The 27,035-nt window shown below is 40.7% G+C and overlaps 1 protein-coding gene across 3 annotated transcripts in view; it reads left to right on the plus strand.

Annotated features, from left to right (window-relative positions):
• PLCD1 (phospholipase C delta 1) overlaps positions 1–27,035 on the plus strand; it is a 175,328-nt gene extending 148,293 nt beyond the window's left edge. For all 3 annotated transcript variants that reach the window (XM_077491233.1, XM_077491232.1, XM_077491234.1), the window contains 8 exons: positions 55–204; positions 4,031–4,204; positions 4,316–4,472; positions 7,456–7,572; positions 9,591–9,769; positions 13,631–13,763; positions 19,821–19,970; positions 24,659–27,035. In XM_077491233.1, coding sequence (XP_077347359.1) covers positions 55–204; positions 4,031–4,204; positions 4,316–4,472; positions 7,456–7,572; positions 9,591–9,769; positions 13,631–13,763; positions 19,821–19,970; positions 24,659–24,753 — 1,155 coding nt within the window. In that variant the 3' untranslated portion in view covers positions 24,754–27,035. The remainder of the gene's footprint in view (positions 1–54; positions 205–4,030; positions 4,205–4,315; positions 4,473–7,455; positions 7,573–9,590; positions 9,770–13,630; positions 13,764–19,820; positions 19,971–24,658) is intronic.

A 27,035-nucleotide genomic window follows, 5' to 3' on the forward strand; every position in this document is an offset into this window, starting at 1 on the left:
ATTTGAAAAGCACTGTGCCATTTTCTTTTTTGTTTCTTCTCTTTCCTTGTGTAGACCTCGCAGTACCCAGTAATCATCTCTCTGGAGAATCACTGCAGTCTGGATCAGCAGAAGACAATGGCCAAGCACATGAAAAATATACTGGGGGACAAGATCCTGCTGATGCCTGTTGAAGGAAGAGTAAAGGAGTTCCCATCCCCAGAGGTTGGTGAAAATTGTCAGAGTGTTGTATAGAAAAGATCAAAATAAATGCTACTTTAAAGAGGAGCTCCAGGCAACCCCCCCCCCAAAAAAAAAATTTAAGTCACCAGCTTCAAACACTGCTGACATCTGTAATGGCAATATTTTACCTACCTCACTTATACGCTTAACTATATATATACCATAAGTGATTACAACCTTGTCTATATAAGAATCAACCAAGGCGGTTGCAGCTATAACCCAATAAAATCAATAAGGAAATGATAATGTTGCTAAAATACAAAGATCTAATTTATTTATACAGAAAAGAAACGATAGAATAATCAGATATTACCAAATAAAACGTAGATAATACAAATAGAGAAGCTGTTGTTACAAATACCGTTTTGCCAATGGACAAAGATAATTTAATTTAAACACAAAGTAAGTAAAGGGACTACAGTAATGGAAATACAATACACATAGACCTTACTTTACCATGCTTGCAGGAGGGGCACACCGGGAGGAAAAGGCTGTGTGTAGCCCTCTGTACTGCTTTTTTACCCCCCTCCCCCTACCCCTAATCTTTCCAAGTTACACCCCCCCCCCGAAACCTTGTCATTGGTCCAGATTTGCACAAAATTCTGATTGGCAGTAATTTAAAGTCTCTTGCTACCATGCTCAAGAATCAAAACTTCTGGTGCCCCTCTGTCTACCATATATTTATGGTTGTTAGGTAAGCAACCCTCTTTGCCAAGTGGTTGTAAACTCCCCTGCCCAACTTTACCGCATGTAAAGCGTTTTTGCAATCACTCACTTGTAGGTGGCTTTAAAATTATTACAAACTGCACTGTTTAGGAGATATCGCCGATCTCTGTTTCAGTAATGTCACCCAAGCACGCGTGTTTTGTCCCTCACCGCACTTTTTGTAGCTGCTGACTTTTAATAAACGCAAAAAACAGGTGGAACTCCTCTTTAACCACTTACGGACCGCCACACGCCGATATATGTCCTAACTTTGAAGAGGAATATCGTTGTTATGGCAGCAGCTAGCTGCCATAACCCCAGTATCCTCTTCTTCGGCTGGCGGTCCACTTTTCGATAAGAGTGGTCTCTGCGGTGGATTCCATGCAAGATCACATTTATCGGCAGTGGAAAAGGGCCACCCCCCTTCCACCACGCTGCAGTGCCCTCCGCTGCTTACTGGAGCCGTCAGCAGTGGTGGAGGCGATCAGATGTTTCCCCTTGCTGGGTATGGAGACAAGTGAGGGCAAGATGCCCATCCATCTCCATACCATTGCAGGGCGGAAGCGACGTCCAAAGGTCACTTCCGCCCATAGCTCTTAAAGGCTCTTAAAGTTTTGGTTTCCTAGAACACAATACTGTCTGCTGAAAGTTTCTGAATCGCCATTGCTGACTCGCATTCACTAGACTAGACTGTTGCACATTGCATGCAGGGTTTTGTGAGTAAACAGTCAATGCTATAATGCTTAAAGGGAGTATAAAAGCAAGTATCCAACTAGAAATCTAGTATTGGAGACTCTGCTTACACACAGAAGAATGGCGTCTTGTGTCATGGCAGTAGTCTCACATGGCGCTAGGGCCAGACCTATTCTACATAGACTGACCTTGTGGACCAGACTGAGCCTGTCCTAATAATGATGATACTGTAGATGTGTGACTTTGTATAATGTTAGTACAGTATAACACTAAAAAAATAACGTTCTTTTTAGATATCTACTAAGTATAAGAAACAAACCAAAATGTTTTATATATGAAACGTTCTGTGTGTCCACTATACCTCTACATCTACATTTGCCTGATTATCAGATAATATGATCCAGATGTCAACTGGCATTTAGGAAAATGAAGGAACAGGAAATGGATTGATAGATTGTGTTCTCCAAGCTTGCCACCTAGTGGTGGAAATAAAGGTGAACATTTGTAACTTTTCACTCCTTGGCAAATCCTATAAGGAATATCATTTACTTGTGTTCCATGGAAATAATTGTGAAAGAGAGAAAGTTTAGCTCATTTTCAATAAACATGTATTCTGAGTTATTTATACAGTGTATGTATGAAAGGAGTTCACATGCTACAAGATTTATCTTCATTATTTGTATTTTTGTATTACATATACTGATTTGTAGAATAGCAACTGAAGCTTCCAGTGGCTTAGCAGAGCTACGGTGACTCTCCGATCTGTTGAGAGAAAAAAAAAAAATCTAACAGAGGCATTGCATTGTCTTTTAATAAGTCATTTGGCTCATACACTTGTATTGTGAGAAGGAGCAGGAACAAACCTAATTGTGCAAAATGTGTAAATTAGAAGGCAGAAATAATTAACTATTATGGCTGTCCCTGCCTGTGTGTGTGTGTGTGTGTATGTATGTATGTATGTATGTATGTATATATATATATATATATATATATATATATATATATATATATATATATATATATATATATATATATATATATTTTTTTTTTTTTTAATGATACATATTGATTAGATTATATACATCAATCTTATCTATGATGATTACACAAGCCCTGTATTATGAAATAGATGTATGTTTTTAAATTGCTGACCTCCCAAAAAAATGATTGTCTGGTTTCACTAGTTTGAGTCACTGACCCAGGTCATGTTTCCTGTAAGTGAAATCAGAGAAAAGTCAGAGCTCCTCTCTGCATGTTTGAACTGGGTAAGTGGCTGATGAATAATTGACACCAGTAGATCAGAATTACAGCCCTTTTTCCAAAGTAAAATTAAAAAAATGGGAACTACCTTAATCCTCTCTGTACTGGTTTCCTTTATTGCTAAAGGCACTACAATTGCAAAGTTTTCTTTTTAAATCTCTTTTAATTTAGGATATACCCAAAAGTATATAAAGTTTCAGTTTTTACTTGTGGTATTGCCGTAGTGTCCCAGTCATATTCCCTTTTTTGTAATCTGGTGATCTGATGGACCCCTGCTTGTGATGCAGGAGAGCTATTCCCAAAGACGTTTTTCTGTTTGCAATGCTGAATAAAGCAAAAGCGATCCCAGCTGCTAAATAGCTGCTGAATCGATTTTACATGTGGAGGATGGGGATCCCTTTCGTAGCCTTCCTCCACTTTCCGAGGCTCTCCTATGCCACCAGGGAGCCCAGGACTGATGCCAGCGGTATTGCAATCCTACTATAAAGATAACTGAGGATTGGAATTTTCCCAAACATCTCGAATGGTGATCGCACCACAGATGTGGAATCATTGCGAACGTCAGAGTGAGAGCAATCATTCTGGCACCAGACCTCCTGTGTAACTCTAAACTGGTAAACTGTAAAGACTTTTAAATTGTCGCCTTGGAAGTACTATAATTTGTTGCCTTTCCACAAGCATATGCAATTTTAAAGCGAGACATGTTGGGTATCTATTTACTCGGCTTGACATCATCTTTTATATTTTACCAAACAATTGGGTGTTCGTTCAAACAATTGTGTTTTTGTGCATTCAAATTTTTTTACACTTCTTAAAAAAATAATTCCAAAAAGATTGAAAATCACTGTGTAAATATCGTGTGACATAAAAAAACCCCCCATAAAACACCTATCATTTTGTTCTACAGGGCCTCTGCTTAAAAAAATAAAAATAAATGAATAATAATTTTGGGGGGTTCTAAGTAATTTTCTAGCAAAGAAAGCAGATTTTTACATTTTATGTGAGACGTGTCAGAATAGACTTGGGGAAACAAGTGCTTATACTAACGGCAAAAATTTTTTTAAAAGCTGTTTAAAAATGTTTAAAAAAAAAATTTAATTAGCCCAAATTATACTTTTGCTCTTATGTAAACTTTATTTATTATTTTCAGCAACTAAAAGGGAAAATCCTGGTGAAGGGTAAGAAATTGAACAAGCTAGAAGACAGCCTGAAGAATGGTGTCAGCAATGGCACCACAGAGGCCGATGATGTGTCTGATGAGGATGAAGCCGCAGAAATGGAGGATGAGGCAGTCAAGTCTAAAGTGAATGCCAAGAAAAGCACAGTAAGCTATCTGGATTTCAGTGCAGACCTTCTATATATACATTGACATTTTATTATTTGAGGGAATGAGTGGGCTTTGCAGTGCCTAATGATGTCAACGTTGTTATTTTAGGCTGCAAAGCTAAAGCTTGCCAAAGAGCTGTCTGACACAGTAATCTACTGCAAGAGTGTGCATTTCCGTGGCTTTGAATATGCAACAGAGCACCAGGCCTTCTATGAGATGTCTTCCCTCACTGAGAGCAAATCTCTGAAGCTGGCCAATGAGTCAGGTGAGCTCGGGGGTTATACGGATAAATGGCAACCACCCCAATCTATACCTAGCCTTTACAGGAAGGGGCCTTGCACATTGCGAAATGTAATTATTAATGGTCATTGTCTGGCATTTATCTCTTCTCTTCCTAATGAAAAAGATAATCCTATTTTAGATGTCCGTTTATGAAGCAGTGAAAATTTTTAACTGCTCCCTTCTCCAGAATTCACAGAGGAGATCGTTCTCTCCTGGATGCCAGTTCATAAAGTGGTGTAGATCGCTTTCTCCTTTGGAGGAATGAAGTGATCTACAAACACTTCAAACAGTGGAGAACGCCCCTGATACTGGAGACATAACAAGATTACAGCACCAGAAATTCACTGAAACACAGAGATGTCAGATGTTGTTAAGCAGTGATAAAATATCACCTCTCAGTACACGGATATTCCCAGAGGAGACCACCAATCTAGTTCACAAAATATCTGTCCCCTTACACTAATTTTTATATATATATATATATATATATATATATATATATATATATATATATATATATATATATATATTAATAATAATAATATATTTTTTATAAACACGTAGACATGGCAGCAGGGCATCATGGTAGTGGCTTGGGGGGGTCTGAACGAGTAAGGAGGAAGTCAAAAATCTTCCTCCTTTCCCCAGGATTCTTTCTTCACCAACTCGGAGGTGCAGAATCGGGGAGGGTGACTCAGATCGCCAATGAAGTGCTGAGAGGGCAGCTTCATAAACTGGCCGTTTCTTTGTTAGTCAATGACATCTTCTCAGTGTGGAGATGATCGGGGGGAGAACATGTTCTCCCCCCGACCATCTTTTTCATAAACCGTTAATGGACTGTGCTCAGCTGTGATCCTTGGGATCACCGCTAATCACAGATTCATAAACGGACACCTTAGTTAAGCAGTATCAATTTCTGATGGGTACCAGCAATATCTCATATAGTATAACTACAAATACTGATTCTTATGTTGGATATTATTCATGTAAACAGGCAGATTTGCCATGACCAGTAAGCTGGATTTTGGGATAGAGCCAATAAATAAAAACAAATGTTATAACTTTGGGGTTTGCTGTGATATGATTATAACACCAACCATGTCCTTTTAAGGCCTGGTTCGCACCTATGTGTTTGGTGCTTTTTGCAGAAACGGACTACAGTCCATTTAACATGGTTTCCTACGGAACATGCTCACATCTATGCTTTTTTCAGCTGCTGTGTTTTTGGAAAGGGCCAGGCAAAACGATGCATTTTTGGTTCAATAGACTTTAATGGAGAAGCTTCAGAAAAGCATGTAGCCCATTTTTTATGCATTATTAACATTAGCGCTTTTTTAAATCTGCCCAACAACAAATTGTCAAAAAAAAAGCCAAAAAAAGAATAAATGCATCAAAAAATGTATGATCTGTTTCTGCTGTGCTTTTTGCTGTACTTTTTTCAAACGCGAACTGCATAGGTGTGAACCAGGCCTAAAGAACAAGGTCAGGATAATAGAAAAGGAGAATGTCGTTTTAAAATTATCAGTGTTTAAAATAATATAACCCAAACTTTCCTTGTGGTGTGAGAGCAGCCAATATGTTGCAACTACAGTGCATCCGGAAAGTATTCACATCTCTTCACTTTTTCCACATATAGTTGTGTTGTTACAGCCTTATTACAAAATGGATAAATCCGTATTTTTCTCTGACCGGGCCACTCAAGGACATTCACAGAGTTGTCCCATAGCCACTCCTTTGTTATCTTGGCTGTGTGCTTAGGGTCGTTGTCCTTTTGGAAGAAGAATCCTCACCCCAGTCGCAGGTTTTCATAAAGGATTTCTCTGTACATTGCTGCATTCTTCTTTCCCTCGATCCTGACTAGTCTCCCTGGTCCTGCCACTGAAAAACCTCTTTACATGCCACCATCATGCTTTACTGTAGGGATGGCATTGGCCAGGTGATGAGCAGTGCCTGGTTTCCTCTAGACCTGACGCTTGCCATTCAGGCCAAAGAGTTCAATCTTTGTTTCATCAGACCAGAGAATTTTGATTCTCATGGTCTGAGAGACTTTCAGGTGCCTTTTGGCAAACTCCAGGTGGGCTGTCATGGGCCTTTTACTAAGGAGTGGCTTCCGTCTGGCACCTCTACCATACAGGCCTGATTGGTGGAGTGCTGCAGAGATGTTTGTTCTTTTGGAAGGTTCTCTTCTCTCAACAGAGAAATGCTGGAGCTCTGTCAGAGTCACCATCCGGTTCTTGGTCATCTCCCTGACTAAGGCCTTCTCTCCGGTCAGTTTGGTCGGGCGCGCTCTAGGAAGTGTCCTGGGGGTTCCAAACTTCTTCTGTTTATGGGTGATGGAAGCCACTGTGATCATCTGGACCTTCAATGCTGCAGACATTTTTCTGTGCCTCGATACAATCTTTTCTCAGGGGTCTACAGACAATTCCTTGGACTTCCTGGCTTGGTTTGTGCTCTGACATGACTTGGGGACCTTATATGGACAGGTGTGTGCCTTTCCAAATCATGTTCAATCAACTGAATTTACCACAGGTTACTCCCATCAGGTTGTAGAAACCTCTCAAGGATGATCAGTGGAAACAGGATGCACCTGAGCTAAAATTTGAGTGTCATGGCAAAGGCTGTGAATACTTATGTACATGTGATTTAATTTTTATTTTTTTCGTTTTTTATTTTTACAAAGATTTCAAACACACTTCTTTCACATTGTCATTATGGGGTATTGTTTGTAGAATTTTGAGGAAAATGAATTTAATCCATTTAGAAATAAGGCTGTAACATAAAATGTGGAAAAAGTGAAGAGCTGTGAATACTTTCCGTGTGCACTGTAAATCTGTATCTAGTATGCACATCTTAGGTTTAACATAAATACTGTAAGATAATATTGGAAAAATAATTAGGCTGTGCTTTTTTGCATCCCAGTTAAAGTTCTCTGTATTCATATGTTTGTACTTGTCTTACTTCTAAAGCAAACAGTTTTATTCGACATAATACTCGACAGCTTACCAGGATATACCCTGATGGCATGAGAACGGACTCTTCCAATTACTCCCCTGTAAATATGTGGAATGTGGGCTGCCAGATAGGTAAGTCATTCTCAGCCAGGCTGTGAGTATCCAGTCTCTCTCTGTCTTCAGCCTTATACAGAAAAGGGATTTCCCATTTGAAAAATTATAGGGGTCTCTACAAATTACAGCCTCCTTCTAATCAACAGTTTTTTTTATATATATTTCTTGGCAAATGTCTTTCAGTTAAATGTAGTTCAGTGAGTTAAAGTAGAGTTCCATTCAAAACAGTTTTTGTCATTTTTTCTTGAGGGGGGGTACCTAGTTTTGACAGGTACCCAGCTCCCACTTTTGCTCAGGCCACTTAGACAACTCGAGTGGAAGCTCTACCCTCCCCTTCCTCCCTAGAATCTTCTGGGACACGTCACAGGTCCCAGAAGATTGCCCGGCCATTGAGCAGGTGCAGCATGACCCGCACATGCGCAGTGCGCACCCGGCTGTGAAGCTGCAAGCTGTCACAGCCTGGTGTCTACACTTGTGATGCCAGGGAGAGGTGAGGGAGAGAACCGAAGGTTCAAACAGCCGCATCGCTGGATATTGGGACAGGTGAGTGTCTGTTTATTAAACATCAGCAGCTACACCGTTTTTGTAGCTGCTGACTTTTAATAAACACAAATATGACTTAAACTCAGCTTTAGGCTGGGTTCACACTGAAGCGATGCGGGAACGCCGCGAATCCGCGGCGTTTTCCTGCATCGCATGCCTCCCGCCGGCAGTTCACACTGCCCTATGCGGACTGCTGGGAGTGTCAGTGAAATGTTAATGACACCCCCAGATCAGTTCGCATATCACAGTGCGATCTGCAAACTCGGACAGGAATCGGATCACATGGTGGTAACACCGATGCGATCCGATTCTGCTGCGGACCAAAAAAAGGGTCCCGTGCGAGTTTGCGGCGGGTGCGATGCGAATTCAGCCATACTATCTGTATGGCTGAACTCGCATCGCACAGAAATCGGATGTGATTTGCACTGCAGTGCGGTGCAAATCACATCCGGTTCTCGCTGCCGCAGCGGTGTGAACCTATCCTTAAAGAAGAGATTTGATTGGCGGTTATCTGTTACACTACTTTGTACATTTTGCCTTGTTGTAAACCATAAGCTGAATAAAGCTTATTTCTAAGTCTATGAACATGATCATTCAAGCAGCAATTGTATGCAAATGATTGGCCCTGGTCGCAGACTGCCTGCATCCAGAGGCAATCACTTGAATGTGATCACTGCATGAGCAATTACATGCGAGTGACTATTAGCTTGCTTTCAATGGGGCTGCCTCCCACAGTTATACACAGGAACCTCTGCTGGGGTTCTTGCTTGTAAGCGGATTGCAGGTGCATTCGCAAGTGTGAATGCACCCTAAGACCAGAGATGTGTTACTGGCCAGATCACCAGGTGAAAATAAATTAAATAAAATCGAATGCAGCCACCACATTTAGGTATTGTAAGCCTAGTGCAAATTATGGTCAGCACCTAATTTTTTTTTTTGCCACCTATTGTCAGAAAATTGAGATGGCCAAGTGAGAAAAAAAATCATAGACCACTTCTGTTTAATGCTGGACAAACAGCAGAATGCTTAATGCACAGACAATTGTGTGATTTAAATACAGTACACAGCCAGGCACGTGACACTCTTGTTTTTTGGATGTAAAAAATTCTCTGCCAGGTCACCTCTCAACCTCTGCTGCATTTTTCCTTCACTGTAGTGCAAATCAATTCCAAGTCCTGTAGGCACTGAGACTGTTTGCTTAAAATCCTAGTTTGGTCCTGGGTATTAGGTTCAGAACATATGTTAGATAATCGGGTTTTATGCCGGTGCATGTACAGAATACTGGAATCTTCACATTCAACCATCTAAGCAGTAGACAAACACCTTTTACACTCTACAAACACGATTTAAACCTGTTAACTTTCATCTAGATTTTACATGCCATTTTTTTATGCAACCCATTTCACAAAAGGGAAACTAAAATTGGAATGTGAAATAAAGACTGGTGTGTTTTGACAATTATAAACTTATAAAATGTTGGGTGTACTTTACAGTGGCTTTGAATTTCCAAACCCCATGTGAAGAGATGGATGTTTACCAGGGCAAATTCCGCGATAACGCGTTTTGTGGCTATGTGCTGAAACCCTCATTCCTGCGATCCAATCATTCTAAGTTCAATCCAAAGTCTATTCAGGATGGAGAGTGGTGGACCCCTAAAAAGCTTCATATCATGGTAAGCTATGTACGAACTTGCCTCAAAACTACCTCTTTTTACAAACTTTAAACACAGAAGTCCTGCAGTTTAGATTAAATTCCCAATGTAACATCCTTCAAAGGCTTAGGCTGGCTATACACAGTGTTTTTTTTTTCTTTTTTTTTTTTTTTTTTTTTTTTTTTTCTTTTCATTAGCCTGAAGGAAAAATTTCAGATTCCTCTATCCATATTATGCAGCATATAGACAAATCTCCCACTGTGGCTATTGTATCATCTGGTGTCTGAACAGTTGTTTATCCAACAATTTTCAAATCAGCCATTTCAGTTTTTCAAGCAAATGATGTTGGGGGGGCGCCAACAGGGCCATCCACTAAAGGAATATGGCCAGTTCATCAGGAACCAGTCAAAATTCAAACAGTGTATGGCTAGCTTTATACATGAGTGTGTAGTAATATTGATGTGTATACTGAACAGGAGCTTTGTTTTATCTGATATGTTCAGTCTTATTCCATTAGTATGTACTATATTGCAACCAGATATCATCTTTGCTATTTCCAGATATCCCTCCCAACCTGCAAAAACTGACCCCCATCCACCCTTTAATGATCAAAGGATGATCAAATGAAATGGAATCAGTATACAGAGGTTTACTTCTGAGATATTAAAGGAACACTCTAACCACTATGACCACTTCAGTGATTTGAAGAGGCCATGGTGGTAGGAGTCAGTATGTGCAGTGTTTCTGCTTGAAACAGGTAGGGGGGCTGGGGGGGGGCTGAGAGAGAGGGGGGCGCTAACCAGGCAGGCTGAGAGGGGGGGACTGACAGAGTAGGCTCAGACAGGGGGCTCAGAGAGAGGTTTAGTGGGGCTTAGAAAAGAGGGGAGATTGACGAGGGAGATGGGGGGGCTGAGAGAGAGGGTGCTAAGAGAGGGGGGCTCAGAGAGAGACAGGGGCTGAGAGCAGACGATTGATAGAGATGGAGGGCTGAGAGACAGAGGGGCTCAGAGAGAGGGTGGTGGACAGAGAGGGTGGTTGAGAGAGGAAGGGGGCACAGACAGAGAGGGGGCTGACGGGGGGGCTGTCCCTATCTGCAGTCTCCCCTATCCCAGTTTGTATCTGCAGGTACAGGTCTGTGTCAGTGTATGATGACCAGTACCTTCTTGATCCGGGAGGTGCTCTGCTGCTTCTTCCAGCAGCTCCCTGGCAGCTTGCACCTCTCATGCATCCTAGTCTTCCAGGCCTCACTCAGTGCCACTCACCTGACATTACAGGCACTTCGGCCCCCTGTGGCACACCTGCCCAGGATCGGCTCTGCAAGCCAGGCTATCATGTGGCACTTGCGGGGGTCAGGAAGCCGCAGCCAAAACGCAGGCAATTCCTCCATCTCGCCGGAGACTTGGGATGTCTGTATTTTACAACTGTAATATGAAATCTTATTGGTTGCTACTGTTATAAACTGGCAGAGAAGACTAGGCGGTGAGATGGGTCTGTCCTTAAATGACTTTTGTGACACTTGGACTCAAACTCATTCAGATGACAGAAGAGAGTGCTGTGTTCCTTTGTTTCCTTTTCTCCATAAAAAAAAACCTGAACAATTGGTTATCAAATGGAGAGTACATAAGTTTTTGATACCTTTTCTGAGGTATAGACCTAACAAACCCCCCCCCAAAACAAAAAACATGCAAACTCTATGGACCACTTGGTCATCTTTCTGTTGTTAATTTTTTATGTTTCTATGAATTTTTCCAGCATGTAGTAAAATTCCTTTGTATGTCACTATTTGGATCCATGTCCAATATTTCAAGTTATGCTCAAGTTGGTCGGTACACTACGAGGCGGATTTTCTAAGACTGGAGCATCCAGAATTTGTAGTAGCTGTGCATATCAACCAATCTAGCTTGTTTTTATAACAAAGGTCCCTCCACTGCTTTTTACTGATCTATGCGACTTGCATAGACTTCTGTTAAATGAAGTTGCAAACTGCAATGAAATTGGCAGTGCAAATTGCACAGATGCACAACTTTGAAATTGCGTTGCAGTAGTGCAATTTCAAAGCCACACTGGTGTCGACGCTTAATTGAACAAGCTCAAGATTCGTTACTACAATATGCACAGCTGAATTTGATGCTGTCTGCTTCAGTTATATGAAATCCCCCCCCCCCCCCCCCCCAATGCCACTACAAGATTACAAGTGCACAATTATCTAAAATGGCTTTGTATGCCTTAGTACTGAAGTGATACTAAACAGAGAAATGTTAGTTGCCATTTCATTCTCATAAATTGTGTAGATAATGGAGCTATATTTTTTATTTATTTTTTATTTTTTCCATGTTCTTTGGCATCTGCAGGGAAAGATCCTTGGGAGAGACTTCTATTACTCTGCTGGTGTATGCTCTCTACAGTGTGGGTCTGTGTCTGGCCAGCCCTTATTGGTGCTGTACCAGTCACATTACTTAAAAAAAATAAAAATAAAGAGGTTTCAGAAGAGCACAGCTCATTGAAATAAAGTCCAAAAAAGTGTTAAAGTGAAAAAAAAAATTATATATAATTAGTCCAATCTTGAATGGAAATCAACAATAAAGAAAAAATTGTGGAAAATATAAATTTAAATACAGTCCCATGATAGAATCTGCAATATAAACTTATTTATGAAAACACCAGTGCAAAGATGTGCACAAAAAATTGGTGGTGACTTGAAAAGTGAAGAGGCGATCCAGTACAGTGCTCCAGAATCATCCACCGCACCCCTGTGAAATGGACACTCACCGGAAAAGCTAGCTGCCGTTACAGAAGCAAACGCACACTTAGTGTAGATCTGCCATCTGTTGTGGGGAAGGCTGTTCAGCAACTTGTACCATCCAACTGTAGCTGTAGTCAATAAAGCTCACCGGGAGCCAGATCAAGTCTCCATAGTGTAGTATTACTTTTGGTTACTTCCTGGTCTTCAACAAAATGGCATTTTAGCTTTTAATACTACACTATGGAGACTTCATCTGTCTCCCGGTGAGCTTTATTTATTGCAGCTACATCTGTGGTGCTTTTATTTTTTTTTTTTTTTAAATGGTTGTTATTTGAATCTTTTTATTTTTACACTTTCCCTTTACCCATGGCCGTCACACCCCTGACTTGACAAAGCACATGTGCGTGAAACGCGTTGTCATGGCACTGAGCTTCTCCTGCATTCCATGCTGGTTTGACTGGCAGGCCCCTCGTGTCAGGCCCTTCCGCATCTCTGACATTGTGATGACGTCATATGGGAGCGCCAACGGACTCCGGCTTAGCTCCCATCGTCCACGGCCTTACACCATAGGTGTGCTGCATGATTACAGCAGATTATTTCATTCCTTCTGCACACCAGACATTAGCCCATCTTCATCTATCTATACCTCCCTGGTATCGTATGTATTGTAATTGTTCTCAATAAACTGTTTAACCTTTACTTCGGCTCTGCACTGTTTGGAGGCTCCACATCCCCATTGAGTTCCAGGTAGCGCTGTCTTCATCTCTCCTACCCAATTCACTCCTACTATGTGTTTTTATGACTGCTGCATCAGATCGGCTCTGGGGCAGTGGACAGTGAGTTCCCCATAGGACCAGCGCCTGGAACATTGATGTTTTATATAGTGTATGCTGCAGTGAGTATAGGTGATCACACACATCCTAGGTGTATACACTGCTACATGTATTTTTTTATATAGATTTTATATTATCTAAAATTGTCAGCACTTGGAAGGATTTCATATTGTATTGGGCAATCCCTGAATTTGACAACAATCTAACACAGGCCATGGATTTCCCAAACCCATCCTATATCTGATTTTGAGTGCTGCTACACTGTTTTTATTTAGATTGACAGGTCAACTTTTTATTTCTGTTCAGGTGATTTCAGGGCAACAACTACCAAAGCTGAACAAGAAGAAATCTTCCATAGTGGACCCCTTTGTTTCTGTAGAAATACTGGGTGTTGCTCGAGACAATGACAAGAAGCAAACCAAAGTCAGAGATAACAATGGTAAGATAATTCAATAAAACATTAACAATGCTTTTCTGGTGGTAGCTCCCTTTTAAATCTACCTGCACCTAATTCATTGAAGCATTTGCACCATGCCATACTTACCTGCTCTGTGCATTTGGTTTTGCACAGATCATCCCGATCTTCCTCTTCTCGGGTCCCCCGCTGGCGCTTCTGGCCCCTCCCTCCTACTGAGTGCCCCCAGAGCAAACAGTATGCTATGGGTTCACCCAGATAAAACACAAAACCTGGCGCTGAGGTGATGAAACAAGTAATTGATGATAAATAAAATGTTGCAGCTGCTGCAAAAAAAGTGCTATAACTTTAAATACAATAAACATATAAAAGCAGCACTAGCAAATGAAAAGTGAAACCCAACATGTGTAGATATGTGAACAAATATCAAAAAATGTGAATTAGGTGAAATAAAACTCTAAAATTATTAATAATAACCAAAAGTAATTTGTAAATTCTAAATTCATGTAGTGCAAAAAAAGTGTATCCCCCCTTAGGAGACCACACTCGCCAAACTAGAAGAGTCCTCAACTTTTCAGTCCAAGGATCAAGCAAGTAAAACAGCCCCAAAATTGATGATGAAAAAGTTCCAAAGATGAAAACGTTTGATGGATACTTGATAATTCACATTTTTTTATATTTGTTCACATATCTGCACATTTTGGGTTTCACGATTCATTTGCTAGTGCTGCTTTTATATGTTTATTATGGGTTTACCCAGGCAGGCTCACTCCCAAGCCACTGCTCTGCATGTTCATTCACACACAGAGCCTTGGCTCGGTTCCGTCCCTCTCTCTCCAGCGTTGAAGAAAAATCGGGCTTGGGTACACAAAGAAGGTTTTTTTTTTTTTTTTTTTTTTTTTTTTTTTTACCTTTTATGCATAAAATGCATGAAGGTAAAAGACTTTGAGCCTTTAGAACCACTTTAAGGCCAGCTCTGAGTTGGCATAAAGTGCCACACCAGTGCTCAGAGTGTGGCATGGCTGCGCTGGGGGCTGCCACAATTGTGACAGCTTTCCAAGTACTGCTATATCCCTGGCTCCATTCAGCTGTCAGCAGGAGATTCCCCAGCTGTAAGATTAATGTAAACAAAAGGGGTGAAGATACTAATGGTGTCATTAGCCCACATTTGACAATACCCACATTTAAGAAATGACAAGTTCACAGGGGAGGTGGACCTCCTAGGAAACAGAAAAACGAGTTCCCCATCAGGTCTGCATTGCTTTTGATTGTCAGCAGATGGCAGTGGGTGAATTTGAAAGCTGCTATTGGACTCTAGAATTTGGTCAGGCCTCCACACTGAAAATTGCTAAAGGCCTGGTTCACACATTTTTAGTGATTTTTGCGTTTTGCAGATTTGCACTACAGAACGTGTTCCATAGGAAACCATGGTAAATGGACTGTAGTGCAAATCTGCAAAAAGCACTAAAAATGCATAGGTGTGAACCAGGCCTTAACCTCCCTGGCGGTATGATTATTTCAGATTTTAGGTGCTGAAAGAGGTACTTATATTGTAGGCCTGTAATTCTTAGAAAGAATTCACTTAAATCCATCCAAACAAGAGTCTAATAGACATCCCGGGAATGATAAAATTTGAAATATGAAATCATAAATTATATATATAAAAAATAAATAACTATAAATAATTATAACAAATAATAATATAATAATAAAAATGATTCAATAATGTAATCAAATCAAAAACACTGAAATATGCTGAGTTGCAGAATTATCGCTGTTATTACTTTTAGTGTTTGATGACTAATTTCCCCACAAATGACTATCACTCAATTCTGCGAGTGATTCTAATTTATTATCACTGTTTTCTAGCTGGTCTACAACCACTTTTGATGTAAACTGACATTTTTTGGATGCTATGGACAATCTCCAGTTTCCTGGCAATACAAAACTGCATGCAGGACACTGGACAAACCACTAGGGACAAAGGGGGTGTGTAATTATTTGATACAGTACTGTAATCTGTAAGATTACAGTATACTGTATCTATACTGTGTTTTTTACTTTTTGAATTTGGCGCCGAACTCCGTCCCAGTGCGTCGCAGCGCTCACAGGGAACGGAGCTCTGCGCTGTCAGATCGAGCGAGACACGGCGGCTCGCTGATCACAGCGGGGAGACATTGCTGGATCCAGGGGACAAGGTAAGTAACCCCCTCCATGAATCCAGCGTTGCGATCCAGAGTCTGGCATGGGAATAACGCTTATGGTAATTAAATCTCACCCCGAGCCAGACTTGGGAATACTGCCAGGGAGGTTAAGGGGTGTCAACAACACACTACGAATTATCCCCAGTGTCTGTCCACAGTTGTACAGACCGGGTCAGACTGAGTCTTGGAATCCGCTTGCAGCACCTAAAGTTAAATAAACTATTAGAACATTAGGAAAGCCTGATTATCAAATTTTACTCAATGTGATCATGAACATACAGTGCCTTGCGAAAGTATTCGGCCCCCTTGAACTTTTCAACCTTTTGCCACATTTCAGGCTTCAAACATAAAGATATAAAAATTTTATTTTTTGTGAAGAATCACCAACAAGTGGGACACAATTGTGAAGTGGAACGAAATCTATTGGATTTTTTAAACTTTTTTAACTAATAAAAAAATGAAAAGTGGGGCGTGCAAAATTATTCGGCCCCCTTGCGTTAATACTTTGTAGAGCCGCCTTTTGCTGCGATTACAGCTGCAAGTCGCTTGGGGTATGTCTCTATCAGTTTTGCACATCGAGAGACTGAAATTCTTGCCCATTCTTCCTTGCAAAACAGCTCGAGCTCGGTGAGGTTGGATGGAGAGCGTTTGTGAACAGCAGTTTTTAGCTCTTTCCACAGATTCTCGATTGGATTCAGGTCTGGACTTTGACTTGGCCATTCTAACACCTGGATACATTTATTTGTGAACCATTCCTTTGTAGATTTTGCTGTATGTTTGGGATCATTGTCTTGTTGGAAGATAAATCTCCGTCCCAGTTTCAGGTCTTTTGCAGACTCCAACAGGTTTTTATCCAGAATGGTCCTGTATTTGGCTGCATCCATTTTCCCCTCAATTTTAACCATCTTCCCTGTCCCTGCTGAAGAAAAGCAGGCCCAAACCATGATGCTGCCACCACCATGTTTGACAGTGGGGATGGTGTGTTGAGGGTGATGAGCTGTGTTGCTTTTACGCCACACATATCGTTTTGCATTGTGGGCAAAAAGTTCGATTTTGGTTTCATCTGACCAGAGCACCTTCTTCCACATGTTTGGTGTGTCTCCCAGGTGGCTTGTGGCAAACTTTAGACGAGACTTTTTATGGATATCTTTGAGAAATGGCTTTCTTCTTGCCACTCTTCCATAAAGGCCAGATTTGTGCAGTGTACGACTGATTGTTGTCCTATGGACAGACTCTCCCACCTCAGCTGTAGTTCTCTGCAGTTCATCCAGAGTGATCATGGGCCTCTTGGCTGCATCTCTGATCAGTCTTCTCCTTGTCTGAGCTGAAAGTTTAGAGGGACGGCCAGGTCTTGGTAGATTTGCAGTGGTCTGATACTCCTTCCATTTCAAAATGATCGCTTGCACAGTGCTCCTTGGGATGTTTAAAGCTTGGGAAATCTTTTTGTATCCAAATCCGGCTTTAAACTTCTCCACAACAGTATTACGGACCTGCCTGGTGTGTTCCTTGGTCTTCATGATGCTCTCTGTGCTTTCAACAGAACCCTGAGACTATCACAGAGCAGGTGCATTTATACAGAGACGTGATTACACACAGGTGGATTCTATTTATCACCATCAGTCATTTAGGACAACATTGGATCATTCAGAGATCCTCGCTGAACTTCTGGAGTGAGTTTGCTACACTGAAAGTAAAGGGGCCGAATAATTTTGCACGCACCACTTTTCAGTTTTTTATTTGCTAAAAAAGTTTAAAATATCCAATAGATTTCGTTCCACTTCACAATTGTGTCCCACTTGTTGGTAATTCTTCACAAAAAATTAAAATTTTATATCTTTATGTTTGAAGCCTGAAATGTGGCAAAAGGTTGAAAAGTTCAAGGGGGCCGAATACTTTCGCAAGGCACTGTATGTATATATGTATATTATCAGTCTGACGGTATCCATAGACAAAAGAGGACAGTGTTCCTGTATGGTTGGGTTGGGAAAGAATTGTATGTCTTCTGTAGTCTGTGAAATGTGCAGACTCTGCTGGTTAAATAACTGATTGACCTTGATGGAATTTTGCAAATCGGTGGCACAGATGTCTGCTCAGCTGCCCAATTTATTTAAAGATATTTCCAGATTATATCCGTGGGTACTTATAGCCTGTGGTTATCAGCTTGTGGTCTAATAAAGGTAAATTAATAATAATCGTGATAAAATAATTGTATCCTGGTTTGAACATGTTGGATTCTCTCATACTTAAAGCTGAACTACACTGTGTCTGAGCCCCACAAACCGAAAGCAATATTTATATATTTTTAATATTCAAACCAAATTCACCCACCCATCCATGTTTCCATTCTTTATTTTGCTGGGAAATTAATTTGAATCTCCAGCGTGATTTATCTCCAGCGTGAATCCATTTCTGGGTAGAATGGTGGTTGGCTTGTCTGACAAACTGGTGTGCCCTCTAGTGGCCACAGTTTATAGGTACTAGAAGTGAAAATCTGTCCTATGAGAAATAATGAGATCTATAAGAATAAAGGATTAAAAAAAAAAAAAAAAAATATATATATATATATATATATATATATATATATATATATATATATATATATATATATATATATATATTATTTATTTATGGTGCGTGTTGCATTTGCAGCATTAACTAAATTCCCATAGAAAATTTTCATTTTCTTTTTATTAAAGGGTAAGTTTTCAGTGCTGATCCCTTGTTCAAGCAGTCTGGATAATAAGTTAGTGTAGTTGCTGAAGGGATGAGTGGAGGGTATAAAGGTGGACAGTAAATAATGTGCTGTGGGAATGAAGGAAAGGTAAAGTATTAGAAAACATTCTGACTCTAATGTGTTATAACCTCCTTTCCCTTTTTATTATCAAATTTTGTAACAAAGGAAAAATTTAATAAAAAATAATAATAAAAAAAAAAAAAAAATGTGTAGCTCCCCTTTTATTTATGAAAAATAGAATAATCGTTTTTTTAGGGCAATTCCATAAAGTTAAATAATTTTAGATAGCTTAACTGCTATTTTACCTTGTCTTCTTGGTGTTACTGAAAGTAGTAAGTCCACTAGTTTGCTTGCTATTACTGCTTGGCCAGGCCCTGTATTGTAATAAAAGAAATATGGCTTCCCCATCCTTTTTAAATATTTACAGTATAGTCAAATTATTTTTCCAGATTTAAGCTTAACATGCGTCTTGAAAAATTAATGAGCCAATCACACAAGTAGGAAGTAAGATTTATAAGGAGTGTTCTACACAGGAACTGTGTACTAAACGCCGGCAGATATCTTTTGTCATTAATATAAGGGATTTATAAAAAAAATTAGCTAGCTGCAGGTTGAATTATTTTTTATTTTTTTTGTATAAATGATATAGATTGTATTTATTCTTAAAACTAGATCCATAAATTCCCTTTTTGAATTGAAAGCAGTACATGTCTAGTTGGGATCAGTGTATAAAAAAAAAAAAAAGTGCTGTGCCTTGCAGTCTGTAGTTGTGTGCACAGCCTGCTGTAGTGCAAAGGAAATGCTCCCTCCTGCTACAAAACTGCGCTCTTCAAAGACAGGGCATATCTGTATTGGGATAAGTGAGAAGCCGTCTCCAAACTGTACCTTCCAGTGCCAGCAGGCTGTACATTGTCATAAGTATGCTGCAATATATTTAGTATAATATACATTTTTGTACAGGTTATCCTTAAAGTATGGGTTCTTAACTCATGCTTCTAGGAAGTGGGCTATGTGTTTTGATATATTCTAATAAATAAATTGAAAAGGGGACCATGTTTTATAGAACACATTTGATGTTTTTTTTAGAATGGTATGGCAAAAGATATACTTACTGGTTTTTCTTTTTTTCCTTCCATTTTTTAGGATTCAACCCAATGTGGAATGAGCACTTTGAATTTGAAATTGACGTGCCCGCCCTCGCTGTGGTGCGATTTCTGGTGGAGGATTATGATGTTTCTTCGAGAAATGACTTTGTGGGGCAATATACTGTTCCACTCACCAGCTTACAGCTAGGTACAAATATGTTCATCGTAACATTTATACCAAGTGTGTGTTATTTTTTCCTAAGAACTATATTACAGTTGAGGGCGCCATCTAAGTGCAGTATATAGGAAAGGACTTTATTAATAATCACAAGTGGCAACTCACAAGATGCCTAAAGATAAGAGCATGCATCTGAACTTCCTCGGGCTTAAAAAAAGGAGCAGTTGCACTCCAAAACATGTAGCCATGCTCCCCACGCTCCAGGTGTGATGTTCCAGTCCTGCACAGTCTATGCCAGTGATGGCGAACCTTGGCACCCCAGATGCTTTGGAACTACATTTCCCATGATGCTCAACTAAACTGCAGAGTGCATGAGCATCATGGGAAATGTAGTTCCAAAACATCTGGTTCATCAGGTTCGCCATTTCTTGTCTATGCACTCCAGGGTGGCTCCAGGATCTCCAGTTTCATTTCTGGTGTCCTAAATCACTCCTGACAGCATCTGCTTCCTGAAGACACGCCAAGGCTCAATAACAAACTGTACTGCTGCTGTCCAAAATAAAGCTCTAAAAGGTGATAATCTTTATAATGTTGAAGTGATCATTTAAGGTTTAAAGTGGAGTTCCACCCCCACCAGCAAAACAATTGCAGCTACACATACTGTAGCTGCTGACTTTTATTATTAGGACACTTGCCTATCCTGGAATCCAGCAGTGTCGGCACTCCAGCTGTTTCCATCAGCTCTCGGGTGCTGCTGCCACCATTCACGGTAAGGGAAACCGGCAGTGAAGTCTTTCAGCTTCACAGTCTGTTCCCTATTGTGCATATGAGAAGCGAGCTGCGCTTTCTGAGCGGCCCAGTGCCGGGGGAAGGAGGAAGGGGGCTGAACTTCCAAGTGATCTCGCCACCACAAGATATCTCAGAAGTGGGGACGGGTGCCTGTCAAAATCCTGTAAACCCCCCCCCCCCCCCCCCCCGAAAGGTGCCAGCTGTGGGTTTTGGGTGAAACTCCACTTTAAGGATAGCCAACAAATATCCAGGATCTGTATCCCATTCATCTGGGCAAATGATAGATGTACAGTATCTCAAAAAAGTGAGTACACCCCTCACATTTTTTTTTTTTTGAACATTTTATTAAATCTTTTCATGTGAAAACACTGAAGAAATTACACTTTGCTACAATGTAAAGTGGTGAGTGTACAGCTTGTATAACAGTGTACATTTTCTCCCCCCTCAAAATAACTCCACACACAACCATTAATGTCATGAGACATTGCAAGACCCTAACAATCGTAGGCATGACTCCTAGAGGCAAAGGCATGATGGAATTTGTAGTTTCAAAACAGCTGGAGAGCCGAGGTTCCCTACCCCTGATCTAGTGCATCAAGGAGTGAGTGTAGAGGTTCCAGTATCCGAAAGGGGCACAGGGTTTTACTCCAACCTGTTTATGGTTCAGAAACCAAACTGAGACACAAGGCCCACTTTGGACCTAAGGTCCCTGAACAAGTATCTAGTGATACAATCCTTTTGGATGGAGTCTGTCCGCTCAGTAGTAACCTCACTCCAGAGGGGAGACTTTTTAGCCTCCATCGATATAAAGGACACGTACTTACACATACGTATCTTTCAGCCCCATCAGAGGTTCCTATGTTCTGCAGTAGAGGAGCATCATTTTCAGTTTGTGGCACTACCCTTCGGGCTTTCTACAGCTCCCTGGGCGTTCCCAAAGGTCCTAGCACCAGTACTGGGTCTTTTAAGAGCCCAAGGGATCCTGGTGCTCAGTTATCTGGATGACCTCCTGCTCAGAGATCACTCAGTACAGGCTCTAGAACAAAGCATAATATACACAGTGAGATATTTGAAAAGCTTAGGCTGGATCATAAATACCGAAAGGTCAGCCTTGAGACCAGCTCAAAGTCTAAAATATTTAGGTCTGATTCTAAGCACGGTCCAAGCAAGAGCATTTTTGCCACCCATAAGGATCTGTGCCCTGAAGGAATAGGTGCCTCAGATAAGGGGCACCAGACAACCCTCCATTCTGCTCTGTATGAGTCTTTTAGGGGGTATGGTATCCTCATTAGAGGCAGTGCCCTATGCCCAGTTCCATTTCAGGCCTTTACTTCAAGACCTCTTGTTGGCTTCGAACAGAAAAAGAAAAGCCCTGGATTATCCAATGTGCTTATCTCCTCAGACATGCTTAAGTCTAAACTGGTGTTTGCAGAATCAGAACCTGCGAAAGGTAAAATCCTTTATCCCGGTAACTTGGAGAGTACTGACTACAGATACCAGTCTATCAGGCTGGGGAGTGACCCTAGATGGGCCTACAGCCAAGTGGAAGTGGGCAGGGACAGAGCAGACCCTACCCATCAACGTCCTAGAATTAGAATAGGACTACCTTGATCCTGAAGCTCCACCGTTCAGTCAGACAATGCCATGGCAGTGGCCTATATAAACCACCAAGGCAGTACCAGGAATCGTTCCGCTCTGGGGTGAGGGAAACTACATACTAGCCGGGGCAGAGGGACATGTGCCAGTAATATCAGCAGTCCATATCCGGGAGTAGAGAACTGGAAGGCAGATTATCTCAGCCGTCAGCAGATCTGCCCGAGGGAATGATCCCTACACCCAGAGGTGTTCCAGGAAATTTGCCAATGTTGGGGATGGCCAGAGGTCGACCTACTGGCATCCAGGTTCAACAACAAGTTACAGCAGTTTGTGTCTCGTACAAGAGATCCTCTGGCAGTTGTAGCAGATGCTCCGAAAGTTCCAAGGAGCCAGTACACCTTGATTTATGCTTTCCCTCCAATCCCTCTCCTTCTACATTTGTTGCGCAGGATTCGGAGAGAGGGGATTCCAGTAATTCTGGTGGCACAAGCCTGGCCCAGAAGGTCCTGATTCCCAGAGATTGGGAGACTGACAATTGATGGGCCATGGATGCTTATACGTCGCCCCGATCTACTGTCTCAGGATCCTATATTCCACCCCAATTTACAGTCTGGCTATTGAAGCCAGGGTGTTAAAAAGGATCGTGGCATCTCAGGTTCAGTGGTGTCTACTCTAGTGAATGCTAGAAAAGCTATCACTAGGAAGATTTTTCATAAGGTCTGGAATACTCGTATTGCTTGGTGTGAAGCCAGAAAAATATGTGATTGGGAGAATTCTCTCTTTTCTACAGTCAGCTGTGGAAATCAAATTGGCTTTGAGTACAATCAGAGATCAAGTATCAGACGTATCAGTATTCTCCCAAAGGTCTTTAGCCTTCCATTCACTGATCCAAACCTAAATGCAAGGGGCAATTTGCTTGCTTCCCCCCATTAAGTCACCTATGTGTCCTTGGGACTTGAACTTGGTGCTGTCTGTGTTACAGAAACAACCACTTGAACCTATTTAATGAAATTCCATTAGACTTGCTGTCAAGCAAGCTAGCCTTCCTGATGGCTATCACCTCGGCTAGAAGGGTGTAGGCCCTTTCATGCAGGAAACTGTACTTGATCCTTCACCATGACAGAATCGTGTTACAACCTGTTCCATCCTTCTTGCCAAAAGTGGTGTCTGCCTTTCATTTTAAATCAGGACATTATTTTGCATTCTTTTTTTCTCTCAGCCTCGTTCGGCGGAAGAGAGACGACTGCATTCTTTGGACGTTGTCTGGGCAGTCAATGTTTATTTGAATAGATCTGCGGAGATCTGAGGATCGGACTCTTATTTTTTGGTTTTACCAAAAGGACCCAAGAAGGGGCAGGCAGCTTCCAAAGCTTCCATTGTCAATTGGGTCCATCAATTGGCGATTCAGGTCTACGGCCTGAAACCTAAAGCTCCTCCCTTTTAGGGTGAGGGCTCATTCTACCAGGGGTATAGGAACCTTCTGGGGTTTTTTCCATCGGATATCTGTGGCTCAGATTTGTAATGCTGCTACCTGTTTTTCCGTGCATACGTTCACAAAATCAAGTGGATGTTCGAGCAGCCAAGGATTCGCCTTTCCGCCGCAGTGTACTGCAGGCTGCCGTATAAGTTCTGATGGCTGTTTGGCAGGGTGTCTCCCTCCCCTCAAGGCTATCGCTCTGGGACGTCCTAGCAGGTAATGAATATTCGCCTGACTCTGTCCCATGATGTATGAAAAAGAAAATGGGATTTTTACATCATTTTTTACATCATACTTACCTGTAAAATCCTTTTCTTTGAGTACATCATGGGACACAGAGATCCCTCCCCTCTTTTTTGAGGATTTAGTGCTTACTACAAAGCAAGTACTTCCTTTATGGAAGGGGTTATATAGGGGATCCTGTCTTGGTCTACCAGTGTCCATTAACCTAATGATGAAGTATAACCCAGCAGGTAATGAATATTAGCCGGACTGTGTCCCATGATGTACTCAAAGAAAAGGATTTTACAGGGAAGTATGACGTAATCCTATTTTTTGATAAGCTGCAAAAAATAAGCTGCAGAATAGGAATGACACAGCCCCACGGCTCATTGAAGAAAAAAATAGCAGGGATTTGGAGTTCTGCTGGAAATGAGCTTGGAGAATGTTCAAGCTCCGCTCTACTTCCAAGCACCAGAGAAATAAAATAAGCAACACTGAACGCTTTCTACTCTCTCTTGATTTAGGTGGGGTTGCTCTTAAAACCAATTCAGTTTTTTTGCTGTTGTTGTTTGTAGTTGATATTCATCTAGTTACTTTCTGCGGTATTTACCCAGTTTGGTTGTTTTTATCCTAGGTTATCGTCACGTCCATCTACTAAATCGGAATGGAGATCCTCTTCCCTCGGCTACATTGTTTGCGCACATCATGCTCCAAGAAAGCAAACCCTGATTTACAACTGTTTACATTATTTTATTTTTAACTGACATTTTTTAGGTCAGATTTTTTAAATTGCTAGACAAGATTGTTCAGTAATGTTTTAGCCTGTTTTTATAACAGTTAATGTATTATAATTTTAAAAGTTTTTTAATGAGGTTTTAGAAAGGTTAGGTTGACTTACATGTTTAGTGAAATGAAAAAAAACATTTAAAGTATATTAACTCGAAAGGGAATGTTGTGCCAAAATAGCACTTTGAGACTTTGCAGGGTCAGAGGTGGAGAAATATGTAGGCTGGGCCCTGTATGTCACCCCAGAAAATGATTTTTCGGTGGGCCCCAGAATATGATATATGCAATATATTCTACTGAAAACTGTGTTTTTTAAGGTCCCAAAAAGATGTCCAGAGTGAATTTTATGTAGGTATCCAAAAGATGTACTGTCTGCATTGACCATAGAAATAGTGATATGACAGTTGAAGAACAGAAGGAACAAATCTGTGCAACTATAGGTGACAATCAGACAGTTCTTCTTTTGGGCATTGTAATAAGTTGATAAATCTGAGCATGTTCTAATTGTTTTAATTTTATTGAACTGTTCCTGCCTCACTGTATACTCATGCAATATGGCAAATGTGACAATCTGCATCAGTCTATGCCTTTTCTATTTACTCAGGTAATGAAATCTGGAACTGATTACCCAGAAGCCTTAGCTTGGTAGCCTGTACTGCATGTGCCTTAAAAGATAAAATGGGATAAGAAAGCATGTAAATAAATCCTTAACTTTAATACACAGTCTAGCCCTATTACCAATGAATAGAAAATGTAGAATAATACTGACAGAGAATAGTATTGTATACAAACTATAAATATGGCTTTCAAATGAATACTGTACCCCATATGCTGCAAAGTAAGCTGTCACTACAACATTGTCAAGCTTTTTTTTCAGGGTGGACCCTACAAAGATTGGTTGTAGGCTGTTCACAGGAGGGAGCATTCATATATACATTGTTATTTTGCACGTGTAGATTTCATGGGTTATCTGCTGTTGATAGCCCATATATTGCCTTCTGTAGGATTAGGGGGCTTGGGACTCTCCTCAAGTCTATGTCACTAATGTTGTCACTCACCGCATCTAATGCTGACAGCCTGTGTGTCATCCATTGTCCAATATACTACAAAGATAAAGAGATGTCACCAGCACACCAAGATCTCCAAAAATGGGTCCAAAGCTTTATTCAGCGATCACATTACAGCAAAGTTTCAGAGCCATGCATGACCCCTTCATCAGGAATGGGACATTTGATATAGTCACATGCCTGATGAAAGGGTCCTGCATGGCTCAGAAATGTTGTGATTTGCTGTAATGGTGTGATCGCTGAATATAGCTTTGGACCCATTTTTGAACATCTTTGTGTGCTATTGACATCTCTCTGACTATTTACGGTTCCAGCTGGTGGTTGCTTCAGCACCCACTTAAATACACAGCCATCTTTACAGGAATGTACACTACAAAGACACTGTGATTTACATTTATATTTAACCAGCTATGTACATTAGAAATGTCAACATGTAAATTTGTGCTTAATTATCTGTCAATTTGTTCTCATTCATTTAAATGTATGTTCTATTGCATTAAATGTGTCCCTTTATCACCCCCGATTACCTTTCCAATAATGGTGTTTAGTATTCTAATACAAATACCATTTTTGGTTCCTTTAAAAATTACCAACCAAATCAGCTTTCCTAGTTACTAGTAGTTAAAGTGGAAGTTTACCTTTAAAAAAAAAAAAGAAAGAAAAAAAAAAGGTTAGAATGTTTGAGGTCTTTGAAGATTTGTCACTGAGACAAAAAGTGTTATGACATTTTTATAATGGGGCAGAGAGAAATAGACACTGTTTGGGCAAAAAACTGTCAGGTTTGTATAGCGTTACCCCCACAAGGGGGGATTGTCCCTCATTTTGTGTCACTGGGTCAGGAAGTGAGAGGAAATGTTACAAAGGTTCTAACTTTTCCCCAACGTTTTATCTGAAACTCTACAAATCTTTATTTTGATTGGTTGCAATGAAATGTTCAGTATTTCATCTTGCCTTTATCTAAGTCAAACAAACAGGTAACTTTGCGTCATGTTGTATGTCATCTTGTTTTATAGCCCATTAGTTGTCTAGTCTTAGTAAGTTAATTTTAATATTATTTTCTGTTGTATGTACAACTTCTGTAACTATTTAAAGAGCCTGTATCATTTTATTTCTTTCTGAATTATCACCTGTATCCCTCAATCTGTTTACTTTATTCTA

The sequence above is a fragment of the Lithobates pipiens genome, unplaced genomic scaffold, assembly GCF_037356315.1.
Source record: "Lithobates pipiens isolate NorthernLeopardFrog02 unplaced genomic scaffold, aLitPip1_a1.2 Scaffold_19, whole genome shotgun sequence".
Taxonomy (NCBI): Eukaryota; Metazoa; Chordata; class Amphibia; order Anura; family Ranidae; genus Lithobates; species Lithobates pipiens.